The 23,374-nt window shown below is 36.6% G+C and overlaps 1 protein-coding gene across 4 annotated transcripts in view; it reads right to left on the bottom strand.

The window, feature by feature from the left end:
* The window catches only part of TBL1XR1 (TBL1X/Y related 1), a 184,279-nt gene that overhangs the window by 24,280 nt on the left and 136,625 nt on the right, over nt 1–23,374 (bottom strand). For 2 of the 4 annotated variants that reach the window (XM_040480796.1, XM_040480797.1), the window contains 5 exons: nt 16,291–16,393; nt 5,032–5,177; nt 2,580–2,802; nt 1,729–1,861; nt 1,205–1,346 (listed from right to left, as the gene is read on the bottom strand). In XM_040480796.1, coding sequence (XP_040336730.1) covers nt 1,205–1,346; nt 1,729–1,861; nt 2,580–2,802; nt 5,032–5,177; nt 16,291–16,348 — 702 coding nt within the window. In that variant the 5' untranslated portion in view covers nt 16,349–16,393. The remainder of the gene's footprint in view (nt 1–1,204; nt 1,347–1,728; nt 1,862–2,579; nt 2,803–5,031; nt 5,178–16,290; nt 16,394–23,374) is intronic. The other 2 variants (XM_040480800.1, XM_040480799.1) reach the window with 1 other exon arrangement.

Below are 23,374 nucleotides of genomic sequence, written 5' to 3' on the forward strand. Positions count from 1 at the left end.
ATAGCATTATCAAGGCGATAAGACCTCTGACCTAAGATATAAAAATAAGGTCCCATTTGAGAAGATAATTCTTAGTCCTGACCCTACAACCAAACAATACTGTGACATGCTAAACCTCTTTTCATTTTTGTAATTATTAACTTCATAGGAGGGAAAGGGTAAATATATTGCTGGAAATTTTGGAAGACAACATTAAAGAAAGGTTAGCTATGAGTTTTGGGAGAATTTCAAAGAAACTGAAAATTTTAGCTGGAGCAATCATTTTTAAAGACAGACCTCATTCATTGGAATGAGATTCGGAAGATCCTTTGGAAAGCTGCACAAAAAGCTGTCAAACAGAGGCCAGAGGAGGAAAGGGTGTTCATTTGCTGAGGAAAGGACCACGAACCCCATTAAATGCTTGATAATACTGAAATAGTCCAAGATGTTTCTTAGAATAGGGAGGGTAGGTAAAAAATGAATGCAGAAAGAAAAAGGCAACATGGAAAAGATACAGAACTGTAAAAATGCTAACTTTTCACAAATTAATCATGGGCATGAAACAAATGAAGCTGCTAATCACGTATGTGAAAATGAAAGGGTGAAGCTTTATCAACTAGGAGCTCAAACTTTCTGATTAAGTCAGAACAGTCAAGTTATCTCTGAAAGATGTGGAATGACAAACAGAATCGGAGAAGTGTAAGACCGCTACAGTTGAATGAAGCCTGGAAGTGACCTAGACTAATGGCCCCTAAAAGGCAGGCAATCAAGTTTTCATCAGTTGATATAGCAAATGAGAAAAACAAGAACATGCTTTTTTAATGTAAATTTCTCTCCTCCCCCAGCAAAGGACTTCGTAGTTAAGGATTTAGTATGTGCCTATTGTTGACTTTCATCTATTAACTCGTTTATGTAGGTACCATTATCCCACTTGTACCTTCCACGTGAGGAAGATGATCCAGAGCGGGCCACCACCAGTTTTACAAAGGTTCTGCTGCAAGACAAACTGAAGAGCTGCAAGCTGAACCTCGGTCTGACTGCTGGAGGGCCAGTCTTTGTTTTTTTTTTAACACCACACTTCAGAATGGGGAGTCCTAGTTTGTTGTTCTTATTAGTGAAATTCAAAAACATGTGGACAAATGGACACAACCTGCCATTAGTCTGAGGTCCAGAGAGGTTAAGTACATTAGTAACTACATTCATCGTGGTTAACAGTGATACTCACATTCCAATCTAGGGATGTCACATCCTTGTTGCTTGGGACATCTTGCCCCCCTTCTCGTATACAATGTCTAAGTACTAACTGTGTGGAGCCACTAGTGCTATTTTCACTAAGATTCCATATTCTTGCTGTTGAGTCTCCAGACCTATAAAGTATGCAACAGATTATTTAAGATCTCATGACATTCTCAAGTATCCCAGAACCAAAGCAACATATTTATATACTATTATTAATAAGACAAATAAAAACTAGAGTCTTAGAGATTTCCATCTCCAGGAGTTTTCTTCGTCTCCATTTTGGGGGCCCTGGGCCACCTTCTTAAGCAGTAAGCTTAATTAAAATTTCTAAGATTACTTCAAAGATTTAAACTTCTAAGATTCTTTACGAAGAAATAACGATTTACAAAGGCAAAAGGACCACAAAGAAGCAACAAGAACCTGGAAATGTAAGTAATGCTTTTATAAAGTGTGTAATAGTTCAGTACAATATTTTTAAAAATACATTTAGTTTCACTTTGAGAAACATACCCTGATGCCAAGAGATCACTAACAGGGTTCCAGGCACAGATGAAAACTTCAGATTCATGGCCCCGTAACACAACTGCTTTATTAGGGGGGATTTCAACATCCCCATCCACTTCCATCATATCAGTATGATTATCTATGTCAGCAGAAATAAGTGGAAAATACCAGTTAGGTAATATTACAACATCCTGAGGAGGAAAAATAATTCTTAACCAGCAAATAACTCCTTTATAATATGTAACTTTTAAATTGTTTTTTAACTGTCAGGTAAGGTGAAAATGCTTATATAGCACTTGTCACATGAGGACAAGTTAAGTGTATCTTTAGTTAAGTATGACCATACTATTTTTAAAACATAAAGATGAGTGTGTGTTTGGGGTGGGGGAGAGGCAGGGAGAAAGGCTGCAACAAGGTTAGAGCCAAACATGGCTAAAATGACAAAATGATCTGAGCTAAATATAATCCACGCCAACACTATTCTGAGTTTCTGCCAGTAGGGGTTGCTGATATCATTCATATAACATGAGAGGTGCCTTTCTATCTCCACGTCAGAGTTTTACTGTGTGTGTTAAAGACTGCATTACAAATTTTCTTTAGAAATCAAAAGCCGAGAAAATTTACCTAACAGTAGAAAATGGTTTCTAAATATTAAAAAAAAAAAAAAAAAAAATCCATGTAAGTAAATCTATCTTTCTGGAGCTTTAGGAACAGAAATCTGAATTGTGATATAAGTTAGGGAAACAGTTGGCATAAACGAAACAGATGATGTTACTTCAGTTTAGAAGATGAGACATCCACATAAAGCCAGATACTTCTTCTGAAAGGGAACTTTTTAAATTCTGATTTCAGCTCACTTGCTATAGTGTGTGCTCCATTCTCCTCCCCATTCGCTGTGTTTTCGCCATTTTTTGCAGATCCCTGTTGGTTTGTGGCAGCTGTGGCAGCTGCGGTGGCTGCCGCTTGTTGCTGTGCAAGCTTATCTCTGTAAGCTTGTTGTCTTGTTTGTACTACATCAGGCATTACGGCATCTATCAGTGACAGAGACTCTATTGGTCGACCATCAAACAAGGTACCATCCTGGATTTGGAAAATTGTGAGAAAAGAAATATGAAAGACAACACATTTAGGGTGAAGCAACTGCAAATAGGTGTTTAAATCTTCCTCCTCCTCTAGTTCATACTGTTAAATGTTGCCAGGTAAAGCGGAGATAATGAAAGAATAAAAAGTAGGCCCAGATGATAAAATGTTTATTAATTAGATTCCAAAATTCCGTTAGCGAAAAGTAATGACCAATATGAAATAGTTTATACAATGGTAAGAGACTTGGTGCCACAGGAGAATGGATCCTTAAAACTAAAAACTTTTAAAATAGTTTTGTTGGACTCGAAAGTTTCCTGTGATTTGATTCAAATATTAAACAAGAAATAGACTTCAGATATTTGGCCGTATCTCATTTTACTAATGTTGAAATGGAAGCACAATAAGGTTTAAAAGACTTGTTGAAGTTACACAGCTAGTCAATGGCAACCAAGATCTCTTAACTGGTGCCATTCAAAGTATGATCCAAGGAACAATGACACTACCATCACACCAGGCAGCTTGTTGTAAATGTAGATTCGAATGTACAGAATCAAAATCTCTAAAGGGCTCAGGAAGCCGGGGTTTTACCAAGCTCTCTAGGGTCGTCTTATGAACACTAACATTTGAGAAGTACCATCATTTAACTCTGAGACTGGTGCTCTGTAATTTTATGGAGTTGCTATAATTTTCCAAAGCCCCTCTCACTGATACTAGGTAGCTCACAATTAATAAAAAGTTCTCCAGCAGGGGCACCTGGCTCGGTCGGTTAAGTGTCCCACTTCAGCTCTGGTCATTATCTCACAGTTCGTAAGTTTGAAGCCCTTATGTGCCTCTCTGCTCTCAGCACAGAGCCCGCTTCTGATCCTGTCTCCCTCTCTCTCTCTCTCTCTCTGCCCTGCCCCAGCTCTCGCTCCCTTTCTCTTTCAAAAATAAACATAAAAAAAAAAAGTTCTCCAGCGGGCACAAGAAGAGACACAGAACAAGTCAGAAATAGAAAGTGGGCAAATTAGCTGGGAATATGTGTATGTAAGGCCTGACTCACGTAAGCTGGTGAACATGCACTAACGGACAATCTACAGTGGTGTGATGGGGTGCTCGGAGTTACAAAAACACAGCACCTCTTTCTGAGCTGTCACTTATAATGGAGTATCTGAGGAGTAGGAGAACTTATTTTAATTTAAGTAACTTAAAAATATTAATCCCAATGAAGATACATTGTAGAGTACTATATTACAATCTACAAAACATTTATTTTTCAGATAAAATGAGACTTTATCCCTGGCCACTGGTGGAAATTGTTTATCACCCTCCACAATACAGGACACTTTGGGACGGAAACTACTAAAAGATAATGAGGACACACTTAATTTAGTATTAGTGGATTTTTCAGTTATACAGATTAGGAAACAAAAATAATGAAATCAATATTAGTATACCACATAATTATACTAATGAATATTGATATAGAAATCATGGATGCTTGTTTTAAAAATACTTGTGAAAGGGAAGGGGGAGCATGTTAATCTCTGCAAACATGAAAATACGAAGAAGAGCTCCACATATTATAAATCCTGACCATGTATGAAAATTTTCAGCTAGATAGACCAGGATTTCCAAACTTTTTCTGTGAAAGGCCAAACAGTAAATATCTTAGGCTTTGCAGAGCATAAGGTCTCTGTCACAATGATTCAATTATGCCACTGTAGCACAAAAGTAGCTAAGATAATATTTAAGTGAATGAGTGTGGCTGTGTTCCAATCAAACTTACAAAAACAGGCAAGCAGGCAGGATTTGGCTCATGGGTCATAATTGGCTGACACCTAAATTAAACCACCTATATATGGGCCTTAGGCAATAGTATCAAGACATGGCTTTAATTATAAACTGCCTTCCAAAATCAGGTATAAGCAAATAACCTGAGGTTTTGTAATTCTTCAGAGCATCAATTATGGTGTCAGCATTCCACAGCAAAATGTAGCTGCTTTGAAGAAAATTATTTCTTACTATTTACTTATGAAACCATAGAAAGGGAAATAAACCAGAGATGATGGTTCTTACAGTTGGGAGCCAACATGCCTTGCCTGTTCAACCTGACTGTGACATAAAGAACACCACCCTTCAATTTTGTCAACCTGGTAAAGCTAAAGTCAGATAATGAATGAACAAACAAGATATCAGACTTAAGGACATATTTAAGAGTTAGTATTTGAAATAATTTTTCCTTACCTCATTAATACTAACTTCTGCCTCTACATACTGTAGACCTTTCTGGATGATAGAAATCAATGCAGCAGGTGGGACGAGGGCACCATTTATGTTAGACTGACTGATATGGCTTTCTATACCAAAGGTAAATGCTGAATGAGAAAATCCTAAAAGCAAAAGGAAAGGTATAAGAATTTATTCTCCCAGTAGCAACATGCTATAGGACACAAGTGAATGACCTCTGTAATCTTTCAAAATCCTAATCCATCCATTTGAAATCCCAAACTGTTAGCTAAGATTAAATGTTTTTACACAAAAGTACCAAAATCCAAACATATGAACTTTTACATATTTCCCTTTTTTGCCTTAATTACATAAAATACTATTTAAAACTTATAATGCATATAAAATTTAGCCATGGCACATAATTTTCCTCAAAAAAATAGCATCAAACTTTAAAGTCAGGGGAAAAAGTCTTTGGAAATCATGGGAGTCAATTGCTTCACTTGAGATAATTAGGTCAAGATAAATTAAGGTGACATTTAATATTTCTGTAGTATATTTAAATTTCTACATACAAATTGTCAAACACCATATAAATCCACTATTTTGCAGTTTTTCAAACTTAGGAAATAAAAAGCCAACTAAAATTAATATAAAAAATGAAGATAATTTTTATGCTTAAATCTCACTGTATGCATGAGTTAAGTGCCAAAACACTTAACTAATTCTTTGCCACTTAGTAATAACCCATCTAAATGAAAGCTTTAGGAAATGAAAGTTGGCAAGTAAAAATCCAGTTTCTACCAGAAATTCTAAGTTTAATTTGAAATACTTAAACCCAAAACACATAATAAAAATCTCTGTATGTTGGTCTTGCTTTTTATGAAAGTCAAGTCCAAACTCAAACATAAAATTCTAGTAAAATCACAGACCCAAGTAAGGTTATTCTCTTTACTAAAACATCCTTCAGACCTCATCATCAAATGTCATTAATGTATTTTAAACAATTCAATTACATTATATGAAATGTTAAGAAACTTTCATACTAAGTAAACTAAATGCACATGGGCTTACTTGTGTCTTAAACTGATTTAACCTATGTAATTAACTGTTGCCTAGCCTACCCTAGTTTTTTTTAGTGCCTAGTCTTTGTCTTTTTGCATTTTGTGCTTCCACTTTTAGGCTTCTTGTGGCACTTATGAACAGTGTATAATAAAATACTCTGGACTCACAAAAAGCATGTGGCTAGGAAAAATTTTAATTGGTCAGTAGACAAGGTATACCTAAAGTTGTCCTCCTGGCTCCTTTCTTCCCTCTTTGAAACACCTAGCCATTCCATTCCTGCAACCCACAGTGAGAAGTGAAAAAAGATTACTTGAGACTTTAACTCATGATTTTACCCACAGGCAAGATCATTATTAACCACATTTTTAGCTTAATTTTGAGCTCACAGAGATGGCTAAGAAACACAGCAATGAAACTAAGAAACATATCAATGAAAGCGAGCATCATTCTGCACTGTCCCTATTAGGAAACTCAGAACTACCTGAATATAAGTAGATTCCAGGTTTCCAGGGTAGAAGGCTAAGAATAAAGGCCGGGAAGGATGGAAAGAGAGGGTAAAAGATAAGGCAGTGAAATCCATACGCATGAGGTTGGAGAGTCCTTTTTTTTTTCTTTTTTTTTTTCAACGTTTATTTTATTTTTTGGGGGACAGAGAGAGACCGAGCATGAACGGGGGAGGGGCAGAGAGAGAGGGAGACACAGAATCGGAAACAGGCTCCAGGTTCTGAGCCATCAGCCCAGAGCCCGACGCGGGGCTCGAACTCACGGACCGCGAGATCGTGACCTGGCTGAAGTCGGACGCTTAACCGACTGCGCCACCCAGGTGCCCCTCCTGTTTTTAATTATACACACTCCTCCTTAAATTCTGCAGTAAGTCGTAAACAGGGGGAGCTAAACAGCCCAGTGGCTTAAAAATTTAACAAGACTTCAAGAGGGACAATACCATGTATGGAGGGTCTACACCATGCACACATATATAGTTTTATTATTTTATAATCTGAGTCAGCAGATAGGAAAACAGCCATAAGAGGATAAGGATTTATTTTTAAGTTTTTATTTAAATTCCAGTTAGTTACCATACAGTGTAATATTAGTTTCAGGTGTACAATACAGTGATTCCACACTTCAGTACAACACCTGGTGCTCATCACAAGTGCACTCCTTAATCCTCATCATCTACTTTACCCATCCACCTCCCCTCTGATAACCATCAGTGTGTTCTCTATAGTTAAGAGTCTGTTTCTTGGTTTGCTTCCCCTTTTTCCCCATTTGTTTTATTTCTTAAATTCCACATATAACTGAGATCATATTAGGTATCTGTCTTTCTCTGAGTTAGCTTAGCACAATACTGTCTAGCTTCACCCATATTGTTGCAAATGGCAAGATTTCATTTTTTATGTCTGAGCATATTTCATAGATAGATAGATCACATGTTCTTTAAGAGGATAAGGATTTAAATCCATTCAGAGACGATGGAGGTAACTACTACATTCTGCTGCTCCTATGGAACAATTAAGTTAGAATGTAGTCAAAGATAAAGCAAAGACAGAGTGAGCTCCTATTTACTAATGAAAAATAAAGGATTACATCATTGTTCGGTTTCAACTCAGGGTGCTAGAAAGTGGTGTTAGTACTGCATGAAACATTAAGACATCTCATTCACAACATTTTTAAAGTGGTGTGATTTTCATAAGCCTCACAAAATTTTAGCAAAGTCCATGACATTTGTACTCTCTAATTCACGAGTACAATTTAAACCATCAAAATCATCATATTTACACCCCGTTTAAATTAGAGTTCAAGCTTATGTCCAAGCTTGAAGAGTTGCAGGTGGAACAATGTCAATTTCTGGCTGAAATATTGCATATATCCTGAATTTGTTCTGTCAGACCAGGAGAGAAACTATCACAGGTCCTTACATCCATCTCTAGTTATCACACATTGTGCTTACAATGTTCTCAAATAGTAAGAAAATAACTCTGAAGGGGTTATTAGCACTGTTTTGACACTTCTCATTAATGTCTACCCTAAAAATGGTCCATAATTAAAAACCCTCTGCTTCAATAAATGTGGAATTGAACCGTAATTTTTATTATTTCTAGTCATAGCATTATATGGCAGCTTAAAATTATGTTCAAGACTACTTATTAAAAAAAATTTCTTGGTGTTTATTTATTTTTGAGAGAGAGAGAGAGAGAGAGAGAGAGAGAGAGAATATGAGCAGAGGAGGGGCAGAGAGAGTGGGAGACAGAATCCAAAGCAGGCTCCAGGCTCTGAGCTGTCACCACAAAACCCAGTGCATTGGGACACTCAACTGAGTGAGCCACCCAGGTGCCCCACACAACTACTTTTTTTATTCCTCTCCTTAAAACTTGTTTTTCCTTAGAAATTTGACCTTACTTTATTACACTCCAAAGTAGTCCTAAGTTTTACCTGGGCTCCTGATGTTCCACCATTCACAAAATTCTATCAATCCTACCTCTCTGGTCTCTGTCATCAGCTTTCCTTTTCTGCTAGAACCTGGAGTTTAGTCCCTATCATCTTTTGCCTACAGTTACTGCCCTAAGTTCCTTTCCTTGTTCTCCAGCTCAGCCCATCTGTCACACTACAACTAGAGTATTACCTGTGAAACAAAACCAATCATATCACTCCTTATGTGGGCATTTTCAATGATCCCTTTGACCTTCCTAATAAGGACCAAACTAAGTATGACACACAGTTACCTTTGTAATCTGACCCTATCTCTCCAGACTCATCTTCCCAATTCCACGCCCCCACCCTTTTGTCCACTGCACATTAAATTCAAGTATTTGCCAGTTACAGGTAACACTGTGAATACATTAATGCTATCTCATACTTTTGTACCTTGTATGTTCCAAAGTCCTTTTCTCCTATCTGAATGGAGGTAAAGTCCTTCCTTTCACTACCCCAGAGGGTGGATCATTCTCTTCTATACTAATCCTAAAATTTGTGTATGTATGGTATTACCACACTGAATGGTTATCTTGTGTGTGTGCAGGACTGTATGCATGTGTGTAACTACTAGACTGGGCAGCTTGAAGAGTTTATGCCTAGTAAATCTTTTCATTTAGTAGGGCCTAGTCTCCTAGGAACGACTATTAGAACCTAGAACTAGAACCTAGAAATCTAGAATGTTACCTAATTTAACTAATGCTCAATAAACAATTGTTAAATCAGAATGCAATTCTACTATAATGTATTTTGGCACATCAGAATATCTATGAATCCAAGAAAAAAAGCATAGGACTTAAGCAAAACTAAAACTTGAACTGGGTTATGCCAAAAAAGATTTCGGTTTATCTGTAAATATATATGCAGAAAATACTTTTCCAGGGGCAACTTTTGATTTACAGAATAGAAGGCAAAGAGGGTCTACCTAAATCTGTGAGATGCTGGAAGTCTGGCTTGACTGCTTAAAATAGCATCCCTTCTTTTCAGGAGTGAGAACAAATCTGATATAAATAATACCTCTGTAATCAAGTACTCTACAAATTTGCTACGGTGATTAAGATTTGGGAGGCAGAAGAGACTCCAGAAGGGAATAAGGCTAAAAACCATTAGGTTCAGTATACAGTAACTCAGGAATGAAGACAAGCAGTGACCAGAGTGAGGGAGGCATGGTCACTCATGAGACTACACATGGTTCCCACATAAGAAACAAGATCACAAAACAACTGTTTGCTATACAGTGCTTGTTACAAGGAGTGAATTTCCTTGGGATGACAGGGATCGTAATCTCAAAGACATGTTAGTCCTCCAGAGCATGCCAACTGTACTTTGCAAATAGGAATGTGAAAATGGGCCTTGGACATTATGGCTATGGTGTGGACTGTCTGAACCAACAAACAAAGCTTAACTGTTATCATAACACAGTCCAGAACGAAAATCTAATTTATCCAAGATCCTATTTAAACTTCAGGTAAGAAAAACCTAGAAACTTATATCCTTGTTCCCATCACCATACACTTCCTTGCCCCCAAATCCACTTCCAACTGTCCCCTACAAACCCAGACTTCTGTTTATTCAAAAGTTCCATACTTAAATGCTTAAAGATTTTACAAAGGTGTAAAGAATTAGGGGGGAAAATGCTATAGAGGATCTCGCATGTTGAAGACTGAGATACAGCACTTAAAATAAAGGACAACGTGGAGAAGAAAAAAAAATTACAATAGCAAACTCAAATGCAACTGTTAATATTTTATATTTCCTTTTTTCCTTTATACAGTTTTCCTCCATCACAATATAACACATCAAGCTATACAATTCTGTGCCCTAATTTTGTCCATACCTATATATATATAAAACCATGAACATCCCATATAAATTGTATTTTCTGAAATAATTTTAATATTATCATACTATTCAGACAATAAATGTACTCAAGTAGTAAATTATTCATCCCATCGATGGGTATTTGGACTTTGCAAATGCTTACTACTTAGGAATCTCTCCTCAAATATCTACATGTATAGGATTTTGCCATGTATATACTTTTTTCTCCTTAGAATGAATTCCCCTCAAAAGTTGAGGGGAACATGAACATTTTATAGGAAGTTTTCACAATTGCTCAACTGTTTTGCCCCCAAATTGTGAAAATCTACAATGCCATCAGCAATTTATGTTTCCCTATACCCTCCACTATGCTAGGCTACCCTAAAAAAAAACAAAACAAAACAAAAAAAACAAACCACAAGATTACTATTAAAATTGAATAGTTCTCTGTTTGGCAACTATTAAAGGACATTTATCTTTTAACGTCAGTAGTGATGTGTAAATAGGAATTTCTTCTATCAGCAAAAAATAGTCATTCAGCTTATAAAAGAGAAAAAGTGATTTCAAAGTATACAGTTTACCACTATTTTTGACAACCTGTTTTTATTTTTTTTGTTGTTAGTCATGTGTACAACAATTCTATGTGACAAATCAACGTTACTGCATATTTGATTTGATTACAAAGCAAAATTATATATACCTAACTTGAACTTCTGCAGCTGGCCATTTACTCATAAAAATGATAAGACTAAAAGTGGACATATCCAATCCTGAGCTCTGCTCACTCCAGGCCTTCACAGCTAGTGGCACTGATAGCCAGTTTAACCTGACTCCATTCAGCCTTGTTAAAGTCTGTTTATAAAGTGGCACCAGAAGGAGGATATGGAGGAAGGAATGTTTGTATAGCTCATTTACTTTTATCTGAATCAAAAGAAACTACACTGTCATTTGCTGACATTTTCTTAGCCATCGTAGGGGTTAACACAAAATCATTAAATGGAAAGAACCAACGAACAGGCTCTTTGGTATTATAGATCAGAACCTTAATGTTATACGTAAACATTCTGGTTAGCTTGTGCCTACTATAACATGTTTAGATGTCTAAATTAAGTGTGTATGATCTTATAAACAAATACTAGAACATCTCACGGAAGCATCATCTCAGAAAAAGTGGTATGGTACAAAGCCTCTCTATCTAGAGAGACTTGAGGGGCGCCTGGGTGGCGCAGTCGGTTAAGCGTCCGGCTTCAGCCAGGTCACGATCTCGCGGTCCGTGAGTTCGAGCCCCGCGTCGGGCTCTGGGCTGATGGCTCAGAGCCTGGAGCCTGTTTCGGATTCTGTGTCTCCCTCTCTCTCTGCCCCTTCCCCGTTCATGCTCTGTCTCTCTCTGTCCCAAAAATAAATAAAAACGTTGAAAAAAAAATTTTTAATACAGAGACTTGAAAAAGTTAGTGAACAGTGGAGCAGAGGGCTGGGAAAGACAAGATGATGTTTCATGAATCAAATACTCTGAGCTTACATATATCATCACCTTCTCATAAATGGAGACTATATGGCAAGATGAACCTCAGTTCTAAAAACATGAGGATTTAAAAAAAATTGTAACATTCAGAATCACAATCTAAAAAATAGCTCAGTGGTAAGGACATATTGCTTTTGCATTTTCCAATTAGTCTTCAATCACAAAATGCAACTGTTTCACAGTGTCCAAAATATCAAGTACACCACGAACAGAAAGGTCATTGAGCTCTTAAACCTGAAATAGATGAGAGCTTTATCTAGAATCAAGAATTCTCCCCCCAACCAAATACACAATTTACGCAAAATAAAATTACATCTTATACAGAGCAACAAGAAAAATGGTAGCACAACGGTCACAAGTGACTGCCAGGTACAATTTCTCTAGGAAAAAAATAAACACGCAAATAACTACACGAGAGTCAAAGGTGATGTACAAGAGGAAAAGGGAAAAAAGGGGGAGAGGGAAATTTAAAAGGTCCAAACCACCTTAAATCTCCTAAAGTTAACAACGCATCAAGTTCTGTTCCACACACTTAGCATGTACCTCTTTGTGCTTATTCTGCATATGGTTGCTAGATGTGAGTTATTAGGGCAATCAAATTATTAATGCCCTTGGGCGAAGGCTAATTAAATGGGGCATACTGCATAATCAAGTCAATCATTACTTACGGTACTACACTGTCAAATACACTCAATTTTCATCTCAAAAGAGAAAAAATTTTATTCCCTAGGAAATTTTTATTGAATATGAAAGCCTAGGTCTAGTTCACAAAAGTACAAAATGGATACCAAAGTAATTTGCTTAGGGTGAACTTCCTGGAGACAGAATTAAAAAAAAAAAAAAAGTTCCAATACTTAATACAGATATCCTACAATAAATATACTTTCCTCTTAATTAGTTTTGATGAGTAGAGGAGGATGACTTATTTCAAACAAAAGCCTATAAAACATATGCGGCTGAATATCACAATATAATCCCTTTTCAACAAATGTTTACAGATGAAGGGGAAAAAAATCAAAAGTTACATAATTTGAGAAGAGGAGAGGGGCTTTTAATAGATAATATCTTCTAGAGCTGGTAATAGTCATAATAGGATGATCATCACATAGTAAAAGTATTTAAGATGAAAACAATTTAAGGGGTTTTATCCTCTCTGGGGATGGATACCACAGTCCAGTCAACATTAAACACTGTTTATAGAAAGCAAATATTAGAAGTTCTTATTGAAAAACATTATTCTAAATTATGTACCTATCAAAACAGAACAAACTTTCATAAGGTGTTTTTTGGACTTTCTGAGAGCTTCCAAGTAATGAGACAAGCAAGAAAAGAATTTTACTTTCCTTAGTGGGTAGTCTTTACAAACCAGTCCTTTGAAGGTCTTTTCACAGACACTTTCTTTGTCATGATTATTTCTTTTCTTCCTATCTCCTAATCCAATTCAGTACTCTTTTATAGGGAAAGTAGCAATATTAAGATTCTAGTTCCTTCTGTATTGCTTTAAATCACTGAAGAGAAATTCTTATGGCCTTAAAGTAACTTGAATATTTCTTAGACATTTAATGACTGACCCTCAGTAATTATCTCTTATAAGTTAACAGTGATAAGTACATGGAAATACACCTAAAACCACCCAGAAAAGGAGTTACTGGATTCCAAAATTGAATCAATGGCAAAAATGGCTATTTCTATGTCTAATTAGAGATCAGAACCAAGAAACAGCTTTGGAATAAGTCTCAAGTGCTAAGACGAGTTAGATTCTGAGCTCCATCTGAAACCTGATCTGAGCTGACAGAACTATAAATTTCTTAAACTCTTTCCCATTTCCTACTTCCGGAAGTAACTTCAAATGAATGTCTCATGGTATCCTCATGATATAAACATGCCTCCTCATTCCTGCAAAATCTTGCCTATAAATAGAAATACACCACTTTTAGTGGCAGCTCCCTGTTTAGGAGATATTCTCACACTGCAAATCTCAATGTGTACATTTCATGCTTTCTATTTTATCTTGAATAATTACTAAATATAATTTTTCTTTCAAGATATTGTGAACATGCTACATACCTGTTGTCAACTTTCTTGTCAAGTTCTAATTGTCCTACACCTAATATGGACCAGTGGCTTTCAAACTTTATTATGCCTAAGAATCACCTGGGGCATTTGTAAAATGCAGATTCCTGGGCCCCACTCGCCGTTCTCTAAGTGATCCTGATGCAGGTGGTCAGAGGATCAAACTTTAGAACTCTGGTATAGGCGGTTCTTAAATTTATGGCAAGTTGCATTCCTAGAAAAACTGCCATAAGTCAAAATGTCATTAGTTGAATCTGATTTTCTCCTATAAATCATAATGTAAATAGGAAGTTACAAATTTAATAAAGGGACTGGTGTTTACATGTTGAGAGATGTGGCTTAACATCACACTTCATTACCAGTACACTGTTAAGTATAAACCTTTCTAAATACACAAAGCACAACTAAGAACACAGTAAACAATTATGAAGGACTTAATATGATAAAGAGCAGTCTACCACATGAGGTTGTTTTTTAAAATATAATTCCTGCTGTATTTTTACTGCAACATAAAACACCTTAAAACATGAAATTTCAAAGGGTTTTCTCTGAGAACACAGGCAACTTTAAGAAGACTTTTGATAATATTTAACCGTTGGATACTCTTTCAGAAATTAATTCAGAGTATTATCACTTTGTGGGCTTCTGTTTGCAAATAAAATCTGAGTGTTCATTAACATGTCTAACTCCACCTTGCCCCATTTCATCTCATCACAGGATGCGACTGAGCTCATCTCCCAAAACAGCAGTTCCATAAGATTCAACCGGGGCAATTGCCTTTACAACACACTTAATGAACCACTGCATACATTCCTCATCCACTGATCCTTCACAATGTTTTCTCCTTTAGTGTCCAAAGCCTCAAAAGCTCTGGCTTAAATGTGGTCAGATTCAAAGACAGAAAAAGCAGGAGTCTGTTTTGACCTAACAATTCTTCCAATTTTGGACAAAGGTACTAAATAATAGTATCAAGGCACGTGCGTTGTATGAAGGCATATGTGTTATATATGTGATAATCACCACGTCGGGTCACTACTTTTTCCACTTCGTTAATCATTTTAATCGTCCTCAAAATATTCAGTGGATATTGTCTTTGGATCTGCCTTCAATACCAGTTTGCCAGTTGAAAAAGAAAACAAAACAAGATCTTTCCATTTCAAAGCTTCACAACAAATTATTCTGCCTTAGTTGGTTACTTTTAGTCTCTTCTCTCTTTTTCCCTTTCTGGCCCTCATTAGACATCATTTTCTCAGCTGTTTCAGGCCAGAGAGAGCAGTGACCGTGCCTGCGAATAGAAAACCTCCACCGGAGAACAAAGCTCAGAACTAGAGTGCAGCTGAGAACAGCTCAGCAAGCAGTGGGGTCTAAGATCTAAAGCCATGTTTGCATTCCCTGTATGAAACAGGACAATTACTAAGCCCTGTAAGAAGAATTAACTGTAGTTTCAAAACCAAAACTGAGGGCTCAATTCCTACTCTATGCCTTTCTGTCCTCCCTCACACGCCACTACCATAGTTACTTTTTTATACACTGTGCCTCACCTTACAATTACAACATTCCAACTTTATGATTTCTAAAATTCAACCTCTCCAGCGTATTTTCAACTACCAAATAGTTCCAACTCATACTAACAATCTGAACTCACCACTGATGTCAATCTTTCCCACGTCCTGTGCCCTATCCACCCTCAAGATTTTTTTCTCTTCTACTTTTACAATTTTTGCTTAATTCATCCCACATTTTCCTTTGTAGTCTTCCTTCTGTTTTATAATAATGCCTCAATCTGTTTTAAAATGATCACTGATTTAATATTTATTATAAAAGGCTTCCAATGATTTATATTTATTAATCACCTGCCAATAAACATGTTAGTAGAATTCAGGTCAAGGATAATCTAAATCAATTGGGATAATGATTATGAAAGCATTCTGAAAAATTACTGTTAATTTAGTTACTGCAATTAGGATCAGTAACATTTAGCGGAGGACTGTAAATATACATTATCAAACTGATAGTACCTGAGAGTTTATATGTTCCTACTAACCGTGTGCAATCTCACTTCGTAACAACTTATAAAAATGGTCTTTGAACACTGAAAGCCAAACCATTTGTTAACAAATATTTGCCTGACATGATCCCAACATATTTGAAAGAGTCAGAGAGTTAAACCATGCAGTAACACATAGCTTTAAAATGGCAGTCCAGACATTAAGGAAACATACAAAGTTCAACAGTTTGGACTGATACAAATTTCAAATGCATAAAAGGTTATTTTGAGAATATTAAAATAATTTGAGGCCTATTTACTTTATGAAAGTACTCACCTGACTCTTGCAAGTATCTATATACCAAGAAGTTGACCTCATCACTGCTTATACTCATCTTTATTCCCACTTAAACCATGAGGTCACAACACAGGATATAACCCTAAAAATAAAACAAAGTTAATTAAGTATTTTCTCAATAAAATATTTTTAAACAAAATGTAAACAATGTTGTAAAAACCATTTGATTTTATTAAATGATGTAAAATGAAGGTTCTATATTGCCTAATAATAAACCCTAACAAAGTTTTTCCGATAGTTAGTAATAGATTACACAACCAAAACATGGCTGGGTCTATTTTTCTGCAGGATAACATATTTGCAAAAAAGGATTCAAAATTTATAAAAGGGCTGTAGCATCCTATTTTATTTGACTGTATCCAATAGCGTAAAAAGTTGTTTCCTCTTTATCCTTAACTGTAAAAAAACAGAACATTTTAGGACTCAATACTATTTAGGAAAAGAATGATTTTAGAACGTTGGATGTGGGACAAGCCATCTATGCTGGTTTTGTCTACATAATCTGGTAGAATTTGAAGTCCCCATTTTCTCAATATCTAATCTGCAATGTTCAAGTTTCAAAAAGATCTAGGTATATATAAAGCAGAGAGGTGGGAATATAGTTTCCAGAACTCAAATGATATTCTCTTAATGGACATACTTAAACCCTGAAATCAGAGGGAGGGAAAAAAGGAAACAGACAACTAATTATGCCCTAATTATATTTATATGTTCTCATGTCATGGAAATTATTTTAAAAGAAGTCAACATTTTTTGCAGAGTCAGACCGTAAATATATTAGGCTTTGCCACCCATACAGTTTCTGTTAAAACCACTCATCTCTGTTATAGTACAAAAGCAGCAACTAACAAGATGTAGACAAATGAGTCTGGCCATGTTCCAATTAAACTTTTATTTATGGACAGTGAAATATGAATTTCATACGACAAAGTTGTAACATAAAATATTTTCCTTTTAACTTCTTTTTAAGCACTTAAAAAAAAAAACCCTTTCTTAGCTTGTGGTTCTTATAAAAGGCTAGTGGGCCAGATTGGACCTAGACCGTGTACTTTCTTGGTCTTTATTTAAAAAGGATATACTGACATTTCTTCAGTATAAAGGTGTATCCAACATCATGTGCCTATGTTGATTGTCCTGCCACATCATGGGTCTCTTTATGATGCAGCGGTCACAGTATATTTAAAAGTCACAAATTAACAAACACCTGAGCAGGCTGCCATGTGACAGGAACCATTACTGCCCTAAGTTGTGGAAAAAGTGGTGACTAAGCATATCAAGCTTCTGTAGCAGAAAAGAACAAAGACAAACAAGGAAGTAATAACAATTTTCCAGTGACACACACAGAGGAAACCCTAACCAAATTCAGCAGTATGGGAATACATCTTGAAGAAAGCATCACTGGTGTTTAGACCTGAAAGGATGGATGGGGAGAGTGAAAACACAAATGTTTTAGGGAGGAAGGCAGGGAACGTAAGGAATCTAGTGAGCAGTAACAGTCGTGGAAAGGCTGGATGAACAAAGAAAAACAAAACACTGAAGTAAGCCTTGAAACACAAACAGAAACCATGTTCTGAAGGACCCTGACAGCATCACTTAGAGAAAATACACTGAAAGGTTTTAAGCAGGGTAGCGGAATGAAGAGACTTACACTACAAAAAGATCATCCTGGCTCTGAGATGAGGAAGAGACTGGAAGGGATTATAATAGGAGGATGCTGCAGTAATATAGTGGACAAATGAAACCTGGGCTGTGGCACTGAAGCCAGAGAGAAGTACAGGGGTTCCAAAATGTGACCAATAGGACACAGAAAGAGGAAAAACGAAGAATCAAAGGTTTCTTTTAGGAAATCTGGATCAGCAATACTTCCACTTACTGAGATGAGAAACTATGGAAGAAGAGTAGCAATTATCTTCATATAGAGAAAAAGATATTCCCCCCCAAAATTAACTCAGAGTACAAATAACAGCCTGAATGTTTCAAATGACCAAGATAAATACTCCTTTGATTATTTCGGCTCAAGACATCTTGTCTAGATGTTACTATGGTACATTAGGTGATTTATGCTCTGGAGGATATCTTGCTAAAATAATCTTGACCCAAAGTAATGTGTTGCAATGTGTCTGGTACACACAGTGGATATTAAATAGCCAATTTTTAAAGCGTGTTGAACCGAATGATTTTAAAAGACAAAACAACCAATCCCATACCATTATAAAATTATGTGAAATTGAATCATAATTTGACCAGTCGTGGATATCTGTTTGTAAGGGGAATAATTCATAACTATTTCATTAACAGGATAATTTCCCAAAATGAGATGTGCTAGGTAGAATCCAAGTGAAACAAAGAAAACAGAATAACTATTCTTTTCCCTTTATCATTCAGTTTGACACTCAAATAATAAACACTGGCACTCAAAGACCTAAGATGCAAAGGTTTTCAATTAATGCTTGGGTCCGATAAGCTAAGGCCATCAATATCACAACTTAGGGGCGCCTGGGTGGCGCAGTCGGTTGAGCGTCCGACTTCAGCCAGGTCACGATCTCGCGGTCCGTGAGTTCGAGCCCCGCGTCGGGCTCTGGGCTGATGGCTCAGAGCCTGGAGCCTGTTTCGGATTCTGTGTCTCCCTCTCTCTCTGCCCCTTCCCCGTTCATGCTCTGTCTCTCTCTGTCCCCAAAATAAAAAATAAAAACGTTGAAAAAAAAATTAAAAAAAAAAAAATCACAACTTAAACCAGTGATCAGTGGTGTTTCAGCATCACCTAGTATATTCCGGGGCAAAGAAAAATACGAACCAAACTGATATAAATTATTGCATATAAAAGTTCTAATACTAAGTACATAATGCTGATACACTTTAAAAAGTCATCACATTCTGTGTCTCCGCCTGTTTCTGATTCTGTGTCTCCCTCTCTCTCTGCCCCTCCCCCGTTCATGCTCTGTCTCTCTCTGTCCCAAAAATAAATAAACGTTGAAAAAAAAAAAATTTAAAAAGTCATCACAAAGAACACCAAACACGCAGAGCAAAAAAGTTCTTATCTGTTCAAATTACTATGAACTGGTGTATTCCACTGACCACAGTGCTATGTCAATTTCTGGAATCAAGGGTAACATTTTTTTAAGGGAAAAGGATGAATTATTCAAATTTTAAAAAGTATTATTCCAGCTGTCATCCTACTTCAGCTAGCTCTTTTACATCCTCAGAAAGAACCTTATCGTCACCCTTATGCCAAGTGTATTCCTAAAGCAGACAAAGCACTGTGCTGAGAGTAGGAATGAAGTAAAAGTTGGCTCACGCCTTGCAGAACTCAGTTTTTCAATGAAGAGAAATATACAAACAAACATATCATTTAAAAAAAATTGTAAATTTAATGCAATCCTGTTTTAGAGGTTTCCATCACAGTTGCAATAAAACTACATAGAGTCTACAGACTTGAGTCTGTCCACTTTCAAAGATACTTAATTCTAGAAGATGGTTCATTATGAAACTGATCCTTTTAAATTGTAACCTCAAAAAGACACCTGAAAAGAAACAGGAGATTGGACAACAAAATAAAACATTAAGACAGTCCCTGCTTGAACACCTCAGTTTTCACACCTGAAAAGCCTGTATGCCAAAGAGAAAAATCAGAGAAAATACCACCACCTCCCTAATAGACTCAGCATGGCTTTGCAGAACTGGTCCGTTTTGGTCTGTTTGCTTATACAGCTAAGGTGGGTCCTTTGTAATGCGATGTAGTCTTTGTCCCAGGTAAAGACCAGACATTCAGATACTAGATGTCACTCATTTTCAGAGGGTATACAAGAAATTTTACCACTGTATCTCCTCCATTGTGGTATCTTTCAGAACAACTATCCTTAAATAAGGTCACAAAACAACAGTGAGAAACTCATCCAATCTTTATCCTACACCATCCAAGTGTCAGGCCTGCTACAGATTATTATGTGTAAAATAAGGAGCTGATGGACTATTAAATAAATAAGATACTCAAAATAAACTAACCCTTCCTGAAGTCACAAAGCAATTTTTTGTATATTCTGCTTCATCATACTTATTTATCCTTAAATAGTAAATGACTGAGTTCTAATGAATGAATGAATGAATGCCAGTGTACTTCCCTATCCTAACTCTCAGGAACATCCTATAAACTCATAAAATCTGTTATTTGAAACTCACATCATTTATAGGCAATCAGTTATTTAATCAGATCCATAGCTATATTAAAATAGTCAAAAGTAAATATAAAAGTCTTTTTTTAATAAACTTTTTTTTTAAACGCTTATTCATTTTTGAGAGACAGAAAGAGACACAGAGTGAGCAGGGAAGGGGCAGACAGAGAGGGAGGCAAAGAATCCGAAGCAGGCTCCAGGCCTGATGCGGGGCTGAGACTCAAGAACTGTGAGATCATGACCTGAGCCAAAGGTGGACACTTAACTGAGTCATACAAGCACCCCTAAAGTTAGACTTTTTAAAGAAAGTATTTATTTTGAGAGAGAGAGAGAGAGAGAGAGAGAGAGAAAATGAATATGCTGGGGGGGGGGGGGGGGGGCAGAGGGCAGACAGAGAATTCCAAGCAGGCTCCGTGCTGTCAACCCCAAAGTGGGACTCAATCTCATGACTGTGAGATCATGACCTGAGTGAGCCAAAACCAAGACTCAGACACTTAACCGACTGAGCCACCCAGACAGCCCATAAAAATCAATCTTAACTAATATTTAGCCAAAGCATTTATATTAAAAGTATACTTAGTATTTTAAATGTTCAGTATGAAGTATTTTACTTTAAGACTTTACAGAGAATAATTTAACAAATATTATAAAAACAAGACTGAGACAATTCAGCTATGATTCATTCAACTGAATATGTACAGCATTTTCAGCATCACAAAACTGAGTTCAGCATACACACACTGAACAATAACTGCCCCACACATTTAATCATCTAGATCCCCCTCAGAGAAAGATGGATATTCTCTTCTGATTTCATTCCTGGAGCAAGCCAGTGCCTAATTATGAACCTAAATCACATTATTTTAAATTTAAAAGAATGGAAAAAAAAGTGAAAGTCATGGGTAGAAATAAAGAAACCAGAAAGATCTTCTTAAATGTCCTGCCGACCACACACTGTTAAGAGATCTGGAAACCCTTTGCATGACACAGAATCAAATGTTTAATTGAAATTACTTTATCTTACAAAATGTATAGTGGTGGCATATTATCTCATAACAGAAAATTATTGTGCTGCTCAACCATTTGGATGATCCTAAACTTTCATTATTCTAAAACTGCCATCAGGATATTTATGCTTAAAGTAGTTTTCTTTCATTTCTTTTTGGCAGGTGTGCCAAATATGAATGAATATTTCTCAGGATCAGGAAAAGTCTCTACAAGTAAATGACTGGACCAAATGAAATAAATAAATGGTTATTCCAATTTTTTTTTTTTTTTAACTAAGGCCTGGTCAACACACAATGTTATATTAAGTTTCAGAAGTACAACATGGTGTACATTATACTGTGCTCATCACAAGTGTGGCTACCATCTGTCACCACACAATGCTATTAGAATACTACTGGCTACACTCCTCTTGTTGTACCTTTTAACCTCATGATTCACTTATTCCATAACAAGACCCCTCTAGATGAAACAGGAAAACGTTCAATTTCACCAATAATAAACATAAAAACATTTGGCCATAACACTAGCAAAGATTTAAAAATAATACTCAACATTATCAAGATTGTGACAAAACAGAAAATTTATCTTTAAATATATCTACAAATATCTGCCACAGCTATTACTCGTGGTTTGTGAGTTCAAGCCCCACATTGGGCTCTGTGCTAACAGCTCAGAGCTTGAAGCCTGCTTCGGGTTCTATGTCTCCCTCTCTCTCTGTTCCTTCCCCCACTTGCACTGTCTTTTGCTCTCTCTCAAAAATAAATAAAGGTTAAAAAAATTTTTTTAAATAAGAACTGTTTTATTACTGGCAAGTAACTGTCAACACCACCTTGGACACTGGGGGTTACCTTTCCAAATAAGTATCAATGACCCACAGGGTCTCAAGGTGATTGTTATGCCAGGGATGGTATGGTGCTGGGAGTCCACCTAACAAGAAGGATAACTTAGGCTTCTCTGGAACTCAGCAGCTGAGACATGGAGTGACTATAATTAGCAAGATGAAGAAAAGGGTGGCTTGCCTCTTACAGCTTCTATTGCCAGTATCTGACAAAACACACCACTATTCCTGCCTTCCAGATTTGGACAACTACTCCATTCTCAGCCCTGTGGTTTAAATGGGATGGACTTCCTGGTTGAAAGGAAGGCACTTAGTCAATCAGCATATTTTATCTTCAGGAAGGGCTGACGTCCCACCCCCACAGATACACATTACCTCCCTCCTCTCTGATCCAACTCAATCACTCCTGGTGAATGAATGCTAGAAGACTTTTGCTGGTTTCAAGGAAAGACAACCTCCTCCTTTCAGAAAGGAGTGGGCAGATAGCAAGGACACTATGTACATAATCACTGAGGTTAGAGCAGAGATGAGAGAGAAACAGAAAAGCACAGCAAAGAGACAAGAGAAACTGTTATTAATGACATCAGGTTATCTATTAAGCAACTGGATTAAGTACTATCTGATGCTAATTTACCACTGTAATTCAGTTAAAGAAATCAAAAATTAATTTTATTACCTAAGCCAATTAGATTTGTCAGTTGCAACCCAAAAAAGGCAGACAAATCGGGGGAATTATCCAAGACATGTTTTGAAACAAGAAAATGACTATAAAATTCGTGATTGACCATACCTGGAGAAATAAAAAGAGGGGGGGGGAGTCACATTTTTTCAGTTTCTAGACCAGAAAGTATAAAAAATTACTCATATATATGGGGTGCCTAGAAAGCACAGTCCTCTGGGGAGTCACACTTTATGTATGTTGAACTAGAGGTAAAACAGGACATTCCAGCAGAAATGCTCTAGCATAGTTATAATATTACAGCTCAGGTCTTATGGAAAGTGGTATCTCTCATTCTGTTCTCCTCATACAGGAAAGCCAATCTCTAGT

The sequence above is a fragment of the Herpailurus yagouaroundi genome, unplaced genomic scaffold, assembly GCF_014898765.1.
Source record: "Herpailurus yagouaroundi ecotype Mexico unplaced genomic scaffold, PumYag 159, whole genome shotgun sequence".
In the NCBI taxonomy this organism is placed as follows: Eukaryota; Metazoa; Chordata; class Mammalia; order Carnivora; family Felidae; genus Herpailurus; species Herpailurus yagouaroundi.